Below are 14,887 nucleotides of genomic sequence, written 5' to 3'. Positions count from 1 at the left end.
CACGCGGGGGGATGCACGGGGACGCAGAAGGTCGTGCAGGGACACGCAGGGGACGTGCACGGAGCTGTCCGGGCAGCTGCACCGCGGCACGGAGCGGGGGCGGGGGGGGCTGGAGGGGGCGCAGGGGGGTGCCCGGGAGCCGCCCCGTCCCGCCGGGCCCCCCGTTTTCCCGGCGCTGCCGCCCGGCCGGGCCCTCCCCGCCGCCTCCGCCTGCCCCCCCCCGCCCCTCCCGGAGCATCCCCCCGCCCCCGCCGCGCTCCGGGGCCGCTTTAAAAGGCGCAGCCCGCCGCTCCGCCCAGCTCGGCCCCGCGGAGCGCACCATGCCCGCCGCAGCCGGCCCCGGCCCGGCCGCCCCGCCGCCCGCCCGCCTCTGCCTGCTGGCCCTGGCGCTGCCGCTGGCGCTGGGCGGGCGCGGGGCCGCGGCCGGGCCCTCCCGCACCGTCTACACCAACCACTGGGCCGTGCGGGTGCGGGGGGGCCCCGCCGAGGCCGCCCGCCTCGCCGCCGCCTACGGGTACATCAGCCTGGGGCAGGTAAGGGGCGGCGGGGTGGGGGGGGCAGGTGCCGGGGCACCGGGAGCGGGGGCTGCGGGGGGGACTTGTACCGGGAGTCTGCGGGGGGGGACGGGAGCTGCTGGGAGTCCCGGGACGGGAGAGGTGCCGGGGGTCCAGGGGAGCTGCCGGGGGTCCCGCACTGCGGGTCTCGGCTTTGGGAAGCTGCCCGGGGTCCCTGGACGGGAGAGGCGGCGGGGGTCCGGGGGAGCTGCCGGGGACCCCAGACCGGAGAGGCGGCGGGGGTCCCTCACTGTGGGTCCTGGCTTCGGGAAGCTGCCGGGGGTCCCCGGACCGGAGAGGCTCGGGTATCCCGGGGAGCTGCCGGGGGTCCCGCACTGTGGGTCCCGGCTTCGGGAAGCTGCCGGGGGTCCCGGGACCGGGGTGGTGCCGGGGGTCCCAGGACGGGGAGACTCCAGCCCTCCGGAGCGGTCGGGGGAAGGACGAGGCAGCGTTGCGGGTGGAGCGCTCTGGCCCCGGGGGGCGGCCGGGCAGCCCCGGCCCCGCTCCCCCCGTCCTGGTCCGGCCGCTCCTCGGGGTGCCCCCGGCCCCAGCTCCCACCCCGGCCGGGGGTTGCACAAGTTCCTCCCATCCCGGAAAGCTGCATTTGTACATTTAACAAACTTTGGACTCTCTGGCTCGGGTTTATCGGAGATTTTTGGGAACACGAAGAACTTTTCCTTTCAACCCCCCGCAGCACACGGGTGGCTTAAAGGCGACTTTCATGTCGGCAGCTCCTTTTCCTTGCAATTTCTTCCTCCTCTCTGTAAACCCAGGTGTAGGCTGGTGTCCTCGGAGTTTCCTCCGGAGTTTATCGCTCCCGTGCCGCCCGGCTGCTCAGCGCTTTTCTGCCTGGCTGGCACTTCAGGTTGTCTTCCTGCCCAAGGTGTCTCCTGGACTATAAATTATAACCTTGCTTTATATCACAACCCTGCTTTTAAGTATAATTAAAGTCATGGGGTGCTGTGTAAACAAATTGGCCGAGGGGGGAGGCTGAATTTGAGACACTGTCTCCTGCACTGGTGTCCGTGACCTCCCGTGGGGGATAACCCCTCACGTCCCACCCTCCATCCCCTACCTGTCCTGCTCCGCTCTCATCCCACCGAGGAGAAAATCACTTGTATTACTCAAGCGCCTCTGTCACAGGGCCGGGTGAATGCGGTTGTGCAACCCAAAGGGCTTTTCGGTGTTTATCCCTCCTCAGCCAGGGAATATCTTGATTGAGCTTCCCGCTCTCCCAGTTTGCATCAGCCTAACGTCAGCTCATGGTTCGGGGTTTTGCTGTGTCCCTGCCTGCTGGAGCATCTGCTCCCCCCCTGCCCCAGCATCCCGGCTTTCCTGAGCTTGGCCCTGCGATGCTGGAGGTGTTTGGCCCATGGGCACGACGTGCCCCCACCGGAGCATCCATCCATCCCTCCCTTCCCCAGGGCAGCCCAGCGCAGGCTGGAGAGCAAGGGAAATATTTCTGTGGTTGCATCAGGGTGTTCCTGGCTCCCGCCTTTCCCGCGGATACTGGGAGCTCACAGATACTGGGAGCTCGTGCACTGCTGGGGCTTCCCCAGCTGCTCGCAACGCCCTGCCTGCAGCTTTCCTGCCCCCCCCCGCCCCAAGTCCTCTGGGCTTTTCCCAAGGGAGCTTGTCCAGGGCCAGACCCCGAGGAACCACTTTCCCTGCGTGCGTGCACTCGTGGGTGAGGTTTGCTGCGTCGTGCTGAGGGTTCACGGTGTGCTGAGCCCCGTGGGGGCCTGCGTGTCCCTGGCTTCCCCCACTGCATCCTCTGCTCACGGAGCTGCTGGGGACAGCACCGTCCCCAGTGAGATGTGCCCTCCCAGGGGGCCTGATCCTGCATGAAACTGCTGGAAAACCCTGCCAAGGGGCTGTCGCCCTGCCCTGGGGAGATGTTTGGGTGGAGGTAAGTGGTGGAGTCCAACATGCTGAGGGAGGAGGAGAGGCGACGGTCACAGAGTGCTGGGTGCACGGGAGGCTCAGCCCTGCGTTGGTGGCTGGTGACCTCTTTTCCTCCGAGATGCAATCCCAGAGTCTCCTGACACTCTCCTGGCCACGAAGGACATCGCTGGGGTTTGCACACACAGGTGTCCACCCCACATCCAAGCTGTCCCCGTGTGTTCCCGTGCCCAACCCATGCTCCAAGACACCCTTAAACCCTTCTGGGTCACGGCAGAGTGACATTTCCCTTGGGAAATCATTTGCGTCAACTTCCATTTAAGTGAAGCAAACAATTAAACAAAAGGAAAAGCTTTTACACCCCCCCGAACGCCTGCTCGTTCCTCCCCGCCGGTCTTTGTTTGCCGCGCTGCGCCGGGGCGAGCCAGGACAGGCCCTGGCCGAGGGCACTGCGAGGGCTGTGCGGTGCCGCTGCCCCGGGCACTGCCTCTGCCGCTGCCCCCGGGGTGGTGACGAGCCTGTTCCTATCCCGGTAACAGGATTTATATGAATTTTTCCTTGTGTGGTGTCCAGTGCTGTGAGCTTTGGGAGGGCTCGCATACGCTCAGTGGTCTTACCTGCAGGGCAGGAGGTGGACAGGAGTCATTTTGGGCTGGAATTGGAGCTTTCTTGGATTCATGTCATCAGGGGGATGCTGGAGTGACGGCGTCATCTCAGCCCTGGGTTCGGTCTTTGCTGGACTGAATCCAGCCGTGACCATCTGAGAACAACGTTCCTGAAGGGAGGAGCTCAGCGGCTGGAGCCCTTGTCCCCGGTGGGGACGTGTCGTGTCCCCAGGAGGGCAGCAGGCACTGCTGGATTCATCCTGGAGGACCCCAGTGCTGATGCAGCTGCGTTTTGCAGGAACAGGATGGTTTCGGTGAGATGCTGGAAGACTTTGCTGCGTTGGGGAGGGAAGGAATGGGCTCAGAAATGCCCTGACGGGCTCTAGTGCTGCGCTCGGTGGTGTCCAGCTCCCCAAAAGCTCTCCTTTGCTGTGTCTCGTTAGCTATGAGCAATCTTGAACCTGCTCAAAGTACTAATGGCTGTTAATGAGGCAGGGCGGGCGCTGGGCCCGTCTCCGCCTGGTGATGCATTGTCAGAGCTGGGTGCCTCTCGTGGGGGGCTCGCAGGTGGCACTGGGATTTGGGGGAAAAGGGGAAAAGGGGAATGGAAATGCTCTCTCTATACCCAGTTAGGATTTCCCCCCTTGCAACTTGTTGCTTCTCATCCTTTTGCTGCGCATCTCCACGCCTCTCTGACCACTTGGGTCCCGTCAGGGCTGTGAGGAGCTCCCTCAGTTTCAAGCTCTTCCCTGTTTGGCTGGGTGACACTGGCAGGTGTGTGGTTTTTTGAAAGCAGAGCCACTGACACCCTTGGCGTAGTGACGATGGCATTGCAGGGTGGGAAACGCCTTCGCGTTGCTTCTGGCTTGCTCCACCTGCAGCCGAACTGAGCTCGGCAGCACCAGCCAGGGCTTCCCCTGCCTCACTTAACAGCAGGGAGGAAAACCACCTCATTTTTGTTGAGGTATAAATTCAAATTGCCTCAAAAGATCTCAAGTTTCCTCTGAAACTTTAGCCCCCAACTGCAAATCGATTGAGGAAAATCAAAATTGATCCTTGGGGAAATTCAAAATCGATCCTTGGGGAAATGAGAACCTCCCATGCATGTTCTCAGCAGAAGGTAGATGTCCAAAAAAATCAAGGTTCGTAGTTTTAAACACACTTGGGGAGGGAAGGAGCGTGTCTGGAGCTGCTCGGTGTGGTCTCCTGGGCTTTGTGTGGGTGGGCTTTGTGACTGCAGTTGGTGGCAACCTGGACCATCTCCTCTGCGGCGGAGCTGGGACCTTTCAGCGTGGGCAGCTGTCTTCTGGCTGGGCAGGAGCTGATGGGTGCGCTTGCTCGTCTAGCCAGGAAGGATCAGCCCTTGGTAAAGCCCTGCTACGTGCCTCTTGGGTGCTCCACTGGGTTTTCCAGCGTGCCCATCGCCATGGCCATGGGGCTGTGGCCTCGCTGGTGCTGTAGGCAGGAGAAAACCCAACTCTCCTGGGCATCTCACATCCCCAGGGGTTATATTGCAGAGCCCTCACTGAGCTGACTGACCTCAAGGAGGAGAACAAACTGAATATTAACCTGCGAAGCGCAGGCTGAGCTGGTGGACGCGGAGCTGAACCACCCGGGCTGCGGGGTCGGGATTTCCAGGCAGGGTGGCCTCGTGCAAGGTTTCCCTAAAATATGGGGAGGTTGGAGCATCCTCCTTCGCTTTCCTCAGTACGGGTGGATTTGAGGGATGGGTTTTGAAAGTCAAATGCGGGTTGCAATGAGCAACCACTTTGCATGTAGATGTTAAAGAAAAGGCATAGCTATGCTGTAATGCAAGGAAAAGGTGTTGGGGGGGTGTTTTAAATGAACTTGAATGGAAACAAATGACAAAAATCACACTAATGGGAGTAAAGTTGGTGAAATTACATTCTGGCATAAAAGGCAGGGCAAAGCTAATTAAATATTTAATGCTTGTAAGAGGCACTGCCATATCTCAAGGTATTAAGGGTGATAAAGATGTAAGTAGTTGTCAGCATCTGCTCTGGACAAACCTGTTTGCTCCTCCCTGGTCTGGCCTCAGGGACGTCACCCTGGCCCCTGGGTCACATGTGGCTTCGAGGATGTCACTTTGTCTCCTGGGTCACGGATGAGGGCTCGTGGCATGGCTCGCACTGGTCCTGTGAGCCAGGCACAGGGACTGCTGCTGCCTCCCTGCAGTGTCCAGCTCCTGGCCATGGGACAGGTTTTTTGGGGAAAGAGAACCAACCTCAGGGAAAAGGGAATTTATAGCAGAGACCCAATTTGTACCAAATCGGGTGACCTGGGAGCCATGTGCCAGTAAGTGCAGCTTTTGGGTCGTTCCCATCCCTATGGCTGTGAATCCCCATGGGATGCTCATTGCGTAGCCCCAAGACTTTATCCATGCTTTTGGGATGGAGAAGGAGGAGTTGTGGCATCTCCAGCTGCCGGGATGAGAGGGCTGGAGGCAGCGCAGCCACCCCGGGGCTTGGCAGGGTGGCGTGGCTGGCAGCGTGTTTTCCCGCAATTGTGGGACATTTCAGCTCTGTGCGAGACAAAAAAGGGCAAAAACTTGTAAAAGAGGAGTGTGGGGCTTCCCTGAGCTGAAGGGAGGCGGTGGGGCTGCCTTTCCCAGCTGCACTTACTGCTGGGGAGGGGTTCCAGGCTGGGGTCTGTGTTATACATCCCTTGGGAGGGGTGGTTGGTTTGCTTGGAGATTTTTTTTTTTTTTGACTCCTCCTGCTGCCATCCCTGACTCCAGACTAAGCACATTTATATCCTGAGCATCCCAGGGCTAGCGGGGATCTCATCCACCTCTCCTTACGGGGCTGTTTGTGCTGCCGGGGTGACGGGTGGGGAAAAGCAGCAGGATGAGGCACAGCTCCCCTGGCTCTGCCGCAGCTCCTGAGCTCAGTTTTAGCTCATTATTTCTGCTTGGGAGCTGATGGAAGGTGGTTTGCAAAGATTAATTTAATGGATGAAAATTCATAAAAATGTATTCCAGGCTCTGTTGTGCCGGTGCAGTGTCCAGCCACCATCGCTGTTTGCCACGGCGGTGGCACTGGGGTTAGTGCCAGCATCCTGCATCCCTCCCTGAACCCCGGCTTTGCCAGGGAGCTTTGTGTGAGCAAGGGATTTATGGTCGGGGCAGTGCTGCACCGATGCACAAAGGGATGCTGCCAGTGCTGAAATGGGGAGCAACCACTGGAAAACCTCATTTTTAAAAAAAAATCCCTCTCTTTGCAGATTGGGAGCTTGGAAAACTACTACCACTTCCACCACAGCAAGACGTTCAAGCGCTCGACGCTGAGCAGCCGGGGACCGCACAGCTTCCTCCGCATGGACCCCAAGGTACGGGGCTGGGCAGCCCGGGGTCCCCCAGCCTCTGTGGGTGCCAGTGGGGTGGGGGTCCCCGCTTCCCCCGGGAGGAGCCTGTTGCCTTGGTCCAGGTCAAGCATCTTGCAACGACATGTTGTCCTTGAGCTGCAGCCCTGCGTGTGCACGGGGTGACTCATTGGACATGGGTACGGCGACGGGTGATGAAAAATACTGAGGAGGGACTAAACACTAACATCTGCCTGAAAGCCGGGAGGAAGAAAAGGGGAGGAAAGAAGCTTTCCAGGATAGAAAGGGTGTTGCATGCTCGGGGTGTTGATCCAGTTGCCACAACACTTGCTGCCTCCATGGTTGCTATGTGTGAAATCCTTGGCAATGGCTCCGTGTTGCTTTTTCCTCGAGCAAGCGTCCGAAGGGATTTTCAGCGCAGCTGAATTGATAAAAGTAATGGGGAGGGGGGAATGAAGGGACAGGCAGGAGGTGGGTGAGCTGGGCTCGGGGTGGTGGGGAAGGGCTGCAGCTCTGCCTCGGCTTTCCTCCTTTCTCAGCTCCACCCAACACCTGAGCCTGGTGAGATGCTACTTGTGCAGAGCAGGAGAAGGGTTAATGTGTGGGGAGGGTCTTTTTTTTGGGGAGAAGGGGAACTAAATGCAGAAAAAGCCATTGTGGTGAAGGTACCCTGCTGCAGCGAGCTGCTGGTGCTTGCACTGGTGCTCCTCGCCACCCTTGGGGTGCTCCTCGCCACCCTTGGGGTGCTCTTTCCCAAAACATTTCCAACCCACTCAGCACCATGTCCCATCCGCATCTCCCCAGACGTGGGGAGAGTGGCCAGCCGCCTTGCTGGGGAGAGTGGCTCTTAAATACTTGGACAGGGTCTGTAGCACCTTTCTGAGGACACGCGTGGCTGCATTGCTGGTGGGGAAAACCTCAGTGAGGGGAGCGTCGGTGCCCTGGAAGTGTGCTGGGCTCTAATTAAAGCTCCTTGCCCTCGGGAAGGTGCACAGGCATCGCACCAAGTGATGAATTCAGCTCAGCAATTGAAATACCTCCATTTAAATGACTCCAGTTATAATGCGAACCAAATCAATTGGCTTTTAGTCTTATTACCATTTACCTCGCTCTATGGACTGCAAGCTACAGCAGTTAGCTCCCATTCTCTTCATCCTTCGTTATCACTTGGAGGTCAAGACCTCTCGGCATGTGTTGTCTCTCCCATTGTGAATCATTTTGGAGGTGTCTCGGCATTTGGACGTGCCGGCTTGGCGTGTGCGGTGCAGGAAAACATCACCATGAGGCATGAGGAGACTGGAATAGCAAAGATGGAAACAAATCTGGCAGAAATCCCAAAGAACCAGCAAATCCAATCACTTGCAGATGTCGGGTGGTTCATGCCTTCCAGGGGCTATTGTTTCCAGTGCCGTTATTTATCGGTTTGCTCTGCCCTGGGGGTCCGTGGCATGAGGGCCAGGTCCTGGCAAGAGAACCATGACCAAGCACTCCATCCTGAGGATGTGGGCAGCTGGGGAGGGAGAGACCCAGGGTCCTGGTCCCCATGGGACCACACTGCTGCCGAGCTCCCCTCCTTGCCCCAAGACCCCTGCAGCCGGTGGCTGCTCTGTTTGGGGCTGATACGAGCCAAGTGACATGGCAGGTGGTGCACAGGGAGGAAGGATGGAGCACGTCCTGCAATTCTGAGGGCAGGTCGTGGTGGCAAGAGTAAGAGGCATGGAGGGGCAGTGGGACACGGAGCGGGGTCACACCGTGCTGTGCCACCCCTCTTATGGGCAGCTCTCATCGCTGAGAGCCTTCAGCCTCTCTGTTCCAGCCGCTTAATCCCCCTCTGAGGCCATCACAGCCTCAGTCCTGGTGCCTCTGGCCATGCATCATACCAAAATCAACCCCCCCTAATTTATTTCTGCCATGCTTTATGGCAAACATGTGCTGGAGCCACCTCGTTTGTCCTGCATCTCTGCTTTAATTCCTGCACGGCCACTGGAATAAGTCAAGGTGTTGCTTTGCTGGAGCTGCAAAGGGAGTTGCATCCTTGCCCACGCTGGGTATTGTGTCTGGGGGAGCTGCCTGGGGTGCCTGGATCTGGGCATCACCCACTGAAAGTCTCTAAGGGGGAAAATGAAAAGCTGCCCCCACCTCCCAGCAAGGGCGAAGGGTTCGGCTCCATGATACCTGTGCCTCCTTGCAGGGTCCTTTGGTGCTGCTCTGGGTTGCCTTGTTATTGCTAATTAGGGTTTGCAGGGATGGAGCTGGGACCCCCCAGGCTCAGGACTGTGTTGTAACAGTTTTTGGCCATTTCTAGTAGCAAAAAGACTTTTTTTTTTAATTTCCGAGAAGCATTTCCCCCACCCCAGCTGAGTGATGGAAGTTGACCTGAGTTTCACAAGCCGTGGAGCTGTTGCAGGGCTGCCCCAGGCTCCTTCCTGCTCGCCTGGTGTTTTCCCATGCTAGCTGCATTGATTTAGCAACCCTCCCCTGAAATCAGTGCCATTAAACTGCTGATTTCTCTGTGTCCACACAAGACTTCTCCATCGACCCCCCAGCTCGCAGCACTGGGGTCGATGAGAAATGTGTTTGAGATGAAGAAGTCCCTGCGAGGCACCGCAGCTCCTGGCAAACCCCCACGAAATCCCACATCTTCCCGTCGTTCCTGCATCCAGCAGAGCCGCGGGGAAGGGCGATAGCTGCGGCTCGGGCAGCGAGACCCACGGTAACACTGCCAGCGAGTGCTGCTTTAAGGAGAAAAGCTGGGTAATTGAGCTGTATCCTCTCTTCGATGTATTTTTTTTTTTAACTAGACTATGAAGTTGCATTTTTGCTTCCAACGCTTATATCCATCATCATATAAGCAAAGCAGCCTGCTGCCATCAGCCAAGGCAGCGTGGAAACTCATTTTTCCATGAAATATATATAATATATATATTTTTCCTTTCAACATTTTTTTTCCTTTAAAATACAGACGTTTATAAATCAAGCCCTAGGCTGGAAGCTGTTGGGTTTTGGATGTGCGCAGCTCCCCATCCACCTCCATCACTGGGCATCTGGAAAGCCCGAAACCACGCAAGCAGAGCTCAGTTCAGCCGCCAGTTTTCACATAAATGAGCCCTGTGAAAACTTGCATTTTGAATTTTTACTCTTTTAATTACAAAACCTTAGTCACAAGAATAGAGGCATCCCCCTGAGCAGCTCTGCCCTTCCCAAAAGACCCCCAGTCCGTCGAGGAGGGATGTGCTGCGGAGCCCTCCCAGCTCATCGCCCGGTGCCTCCCTTCTCCACCCATCACGAGCACGCGTAAAGCTTTGGTCTATAAATTATTTTTATGACCTATTTTTAATAATAAGCAGGGTTCATCTCCCTGCTGAAGGTGGGAGAGCCCTTTTTGTGGGCAATAAAGGGTCTGGGTGGGGGGAAAGCTCACCAGGGATGGGATGCGGCTGCTCCCAAACCGGCACCTCGGGCAGCTCCTGAGGCAAACGCCGGCGTTTCCCAATCCCGGCCTTTTCCTGCTCCTTTCCCGTTTGATCTCTTTGCGTGTCATGCCCCGATGAAAAGCAAACAAATGTCAGAGCGGTCGGCCCCAAGGCCGCCTCGCCCGCGGCCTGTGCCAAAAACGCCTCTCCAGAGCCGGCCACATCCCCCCAGACCTGCTGTGGACGTGTGTGGTTGTCCTGTGTTTTTGGGAAATGCATTTTGTGCTTGGGTGAAGCTCCCAGTTTTATTATTTTATCGGGAGCTCAAAGGATGAGCAGCCTTGGAGCCGGGTGGTGAAGTCTCAGGGCTGAGCTGCTGCTGCTGCCTCCCGGCCAGGGGGAAGGATCAGCCCCAAAATTAAGCCAAGCACCTGAGTCTTCTCCAACACTTTGACTCAACGCTTAAATATGTGGTTCATCTCCAGCGGGACTTCAGTGCGTGCTTCAGGGCTTCGTTAAGCCGGGGGGGTTTGGGCACATGCTTGGAGGCGACGTTATTTATGCTCATGAGTTTTGCTGCACCGGGAGAGGAATCTGGTCCTTGGCTCGGAGACCACAAAGAGCTGAGCTGGCCCTGTCTGTCTGTCCATCCACCTTGTATCCCCCCAAAACGGAGCTGCTATCTCCACGGCAGCGCTGCCAAAGGAGCTGGGGGGGTTTGCTGGAGCGTGGGGTGATGCTGGGATGGGTCCAGGCTGCAGTTTGCATCGCTTCTGCATCCTGCATCCTGTTTCGGTGTGCGATGCTGGGTTCTGCACCCATAGGTGGTGCCAGGCTCTGTGCCCGTGAGCGATGCCAAACCCTGTGTCCATGTGTGATGCTGGGATCTGTGCCCATGGGCGATGCCGACCCACAGCTCTGCTTGCAGGTGGACTGGCTGCAGCAGCAGGAGGTGAAGCGGCGGGTGAAGAGGCAGGTCCGAGGCGAGCCGCACGCCCTGCCCTTCAACGACCCGGTGTGGCCCAACATGTGGTACCTGGTGGGTATCTCCCCTCCGCCGCCTCGCGAGGAACCTGCTGCTTTACAGGGGGGGTTCATTTATTTTTAACCAAATGCATCATCATTCTTTGCTCAGCTCGGCCAGTAATGAAACACCTTCATATCAGCAAATGTACTTGGCAGCAGGATTTTAAAATTGTGAATTAATACACGAGAGAGTCTAGTTTTAAGTGTTCCACCATCATTAGCACCTCCTCGTTACTGTCCGTGCAGTGAAGTCTTGGGAGCAGCGCGGCTGCAGCGTGGCTGCATTTTACCCATCCAAGAGCTGCAACCATCTATTTGCAGTATCGTTTTTCTCCTGCCTGCTTCATCGAGCTGTATCTGACAAGGAAATTTGTTGAAAAATAAGCACGGGAAGGAAACGAGCACTTCAAAACCGAAGAGCCCGCGGTATTTGAAATGGAAGAGGAAAAGAATGATAGGGAGGTAGCGTTGCCTGGCTTAACTGCTGCCGGATGGCTTTGATCAATGGAGTAAAGTTATAACAAATCTACAAGTTATATGGCAGGGGGTGGGAATGTAAATATGTTTTCTGGTTGATTAAATGGGCTCCCAGCCTGGCTGCTCGCTTAGACGGGCCGAAACGGGGCCACAGCCCTTTTGCAGCTGTGTTTCCCTCCGTAGCACTGCGGCGATAAAAGCAGTCGCTGCAGGTCGGAGATGAACGTCCTGGCAGCCTGGCAGAGGGGCTACACCGGCAAAAACGTCGTGGTCACCATCCTCGATGATGGCATAGAGAGGAACCACCCCGACCTCCTGCAAAACTACGTGAGCTGGGGGATGGAGGGGCTGGGGGTGGGTGGGCTGGGTCTGGTCCTCACGGTGCGTTGGCTTATGGAGAATTTCAGCGCATAAACACAGCTTAAGTCTGTGTGTTGGCAGATTAGAAGAAAATATTAAAAAAAAAAAAAAAACTTGAGATGTTTTTAAGAAGGAAACGAGGTTTTTAGACAAGAGGGTTTGGGGGAAACTCCCTTTGCAGCTGCCTGGGAAGCAGCCGCCTCCCTCCAGCTCGCCAGGGCAGAGCCAAAAACCTGCACGAACCCGCTCAGCCCCAGCTCCAACCCTGAATGGCCGCAGTGTGGGGGACGGTGCTGGACCCAGTAGGATTTGGGGTTCGAAGGAGCTGTCCCCATGGTAGCGAGATGTTTCCCCTGGGAAACATGCAGGGCTGCAGCCCAAAATGATTTATCCTGAGCAAATAGTCAGAAACTAAGGGGAAAAATGGCATTTTCTGCCCGGCTCAGCTCCATCAGCCACCGTGCCACTGCCGAGGCCACTCTGTCCCGTGCTGTGCCGGTAAGTCACATCTAACACTGGCACCGTGTTTTCAGGACCCTCTTGCAAGCTACGACGTCAACGGGAACGACCACGACCCGACTCCACGCTACGATGCCAGCAACGAGAACAAGTACGTGATACTAATTGCCGTGGAGCCGGTGTCTGCGGGGCTGGAGTGCGCGGGGGTCCCCAGGGCTGGGTGTCCCCCCACCCGGGGTGTCTTGCAGGTCCGTGGCCTTTCCCATCCCCAGCATTGCAGAGGATGCTGCTTCATTATGGTCTATGCACAGTCATTGCATTTAATGCAAATCCAGCCCGTGGCAACCACGTTAATTGCTAACGAACCCTCAAGCCATGGAGGAACAGCACCGGGGGGGGTTCCTGGCTGTGGTCGGGGATTAAACCACGTGAGTCGGGCTGGGTGGCTTAGATGTGAAAACTTGGACACAGTTTCTGGGTATCAGTTAAAGCGGGACGGGCACGTGTGGGAAGGGAACGGGAATGCAAAGAGCTAATTGCATTTAGGTGCAAGATGCAAAGAACAAATGGCATTTAGGTGCCAAATGCAAAGAGCAAATTGCTTTTTGCATTGGTTTCCTCCATAGAATCGTGGTGGTGTCAGGGCAATGGTTGGACTCGATGATCCCAGAGGTCTCTTTCAACCTGATTGATTCTGTGATTCTGTTTTGGTTGGAAGGGACCTTTAAGTTCATCCCCCAGCCCTTGCTGTGGGTTTTGGATAAGGGCTCTCCAACTCTTGGGGCACCTTCTTCCACCACTCCGGCCTCGGGGCTGGTTTCTGGGTGGCCAGAGGGGTCCTTCACCACAGGACGCCAGCTCACGGGGGATTTCTCTTTGCAGGCACGGCACTCGCTGCGCAGGGGAGGTGGCGGCGGCGGCGAACAACTCGTACTGCATCGTGGGCATCGCCTACAACGCGCGCATCGGAGGTGAGGCTGGCGCCTGCCCGTGGCTCCCCTGCCCTTTGCCGGCCCCACTGAGGCACCGTGGCTGCCCTGGCTGTGCCGATGGGCTCCCGGGGCGGGGGGTGGGATGCTGTTCCCCAAAATATTGCCAGGAGAGAGTCTCCTCCTTGGTGCCCTGGCTGCAGGGAACCCCAGGAGGGCTTGGGGGAGGATGGGTGATATGGGGTGCAGGGGACCCCAGCTCCATGTGTTTCGGGGTGGAAGCTTTCTCCTTGGGCTGCATCCTCACCGTGAGGATGTACGTGGATCGAGGACAAGATCCCCAAAAGCCCATGGCTGCTCTTGGGGGGAGCCATCCTTCTTGGGGTGGCTTTTTGCTGTGGTCAGTGGCGGCGGTTCAGCTTTGGAGCTGAAATCCCTCGTTTGTGAGGTTAATGTCTGCAGATGAGCCGCTTGGAGCGGGGGGTCTGGGCAGACCCCCAAAATACCCTTGTGGGGAAATCACCAAGGACGTGGGGGGCTGGGGCTGTACGGGGTGGGGGGACCTTTGCACGGTCCCTCAAATAACACGATGCGTGGGAAGCAAATGAGTCTTTATCACCAAATTAGATCCTGATGGTGATTAGCATCACAGAGCTCATTCCCATTAGCCTAGCTGGTTTTGGGGACTGGTTTGAGCTGGAGCTGCTCTGGCCAGCCCAGGCTGGTATAGCGACTGCTGGGGAGACGGGGGTGGGGGGGTGGTAGTGCGTCACCCCACCCGTGGGACCATGCAGGGGAGAAACACCTGGAGCCATGTCCTCACGGGGGGTTTTAGCCCTGTCCCCAGCACGGTTGGAACGGGAGAGGGGCTTTTGCTGCGACCCCTTCTACCCCCCCATGCTGGGAGATGTCCCTGTGGGGAGCACGGACCCCAGCACCCATGGGTGGGTTTGGGGCTTGACTCCTTGTCTCGGCTCGTTCATCCTGGTCGTGCCAGAAGCTGCTTTCATTAGGGTTGTGTCTGCACAGGGGCGTGGAGGAGCGGGGTGCCAGGAGGGCATTCCTGCACCAGGAAAATCCCCCAAGGGAAGAAATAACCCTGGGGAGGGTGAATGGGGAGGCGGCAGGGGCTGTAATGGCTGTAGCATGTCCCCATCCCTTCCCATTCCCTGTGACCCCCACACGTGGGATGGTTCCTGGCCTCTAAATCCAGCTCCAAGCATGGACCAAGCAGCAGCAGAGCAAGGCAAAGCTCCTGGGAGGGTTTAAGGCAGTTTTACATCGTGCAGGATCAGGCTGTTGCCTTCACGCTCCTTTTTGAGCCATGGAGACGACCGTTGCTTGTTGCCTTTATAAGAGCCTATGGATCCCATTTTAATTTGCTTCCTTTAACGAGCGCCTCGCCTTGGGGGTGTGCTGGGGAGGCGTCGAGCGACGCGGGGCACCTGGCAGAGGGGAGAGGCTGTGGGCTCCCCACAACGTGGGCAGGCAAAGGGGAAAAATAAAGCCTGTAGCCATATCACGTCTGGGATCGTGGAGGGAACACGCGATATAGCTGCAGCGAGAGTGATTTTAGATGGATTACGCAAATAAAGCAGCGATTAATGAGCACAACTCGTTGGGGAAGCCTATTTGTCACGCTCGGAGAGCAACCATCTAATTTCACTGGCTGCTCTTCAGCGCGCTCGCGTTGCTTTTCATTCGCTCCGGGCAAAATACGTCGCTGCTCGCGAAACAAAACAGGCTCCTGCCATTCCTTCTCCTCCTTCCCCCTCTCCTCGAATGCTCGTTTCCAAGGCCGGGATCGCTCCCTGCATGCC

General features: G+C 57.4%; 1 protein-coding gene across 1 annotated transcript in view; it reads left to right on the top strand.

The window, feature by feature from the left end:
• Positions 1-320: 320 nt before the first annotated feature.
• Positions 321-14,887, top strand: part of PCSK6 (proprotein convertase subtilisin/kexin type 6) — a 35,488-nt gene continuing 20,921 nt past the window's right edge. Inside the window, exons 1-6 of the mRNA XM_068410210.1 lie at positions 321-533; positions 6,305-6,409; positions 10,745-10,855; positions 11,503-11,646; positions 12,213-12,289; positions 13,021-13,109. Coding sequence (XP_068266311.1) covers positions 321-533; positions 6,305-6,409; positions 10,745-10,855; positions 11,503-11,646; positions 12,213-12,289; positions 13,021-13,109 — 739 coding nt within the window. The remainder of the gene's footprint in view (positions 534-6,304; positions 6,410-10,744; positions 10,856-11,502; positions 11,647-12,212; positions 12,290-13,020; positions 13,110-14,887) is intronic.

Source organism: Nyctibius grandis, chromosome 11, assembly GCF_013368605.1.
Source record: "Nyctibius grandis isolate bNycGra1 chromosome 11, bNycGra1.pri, whole genome shotgun sequence".
Lineage (NCBI taxonomy): Eukaryota > Metazoa > Chordata > Aves > Nyctibiiformes > Nyctibiidae > Nyctibius > Nyctibius grandis.
The sequence above is the reverse complement of the archived record's forward strand: the minus strand, read 5'-3'. Positions and strand labels throughout refer to the sequence as shown.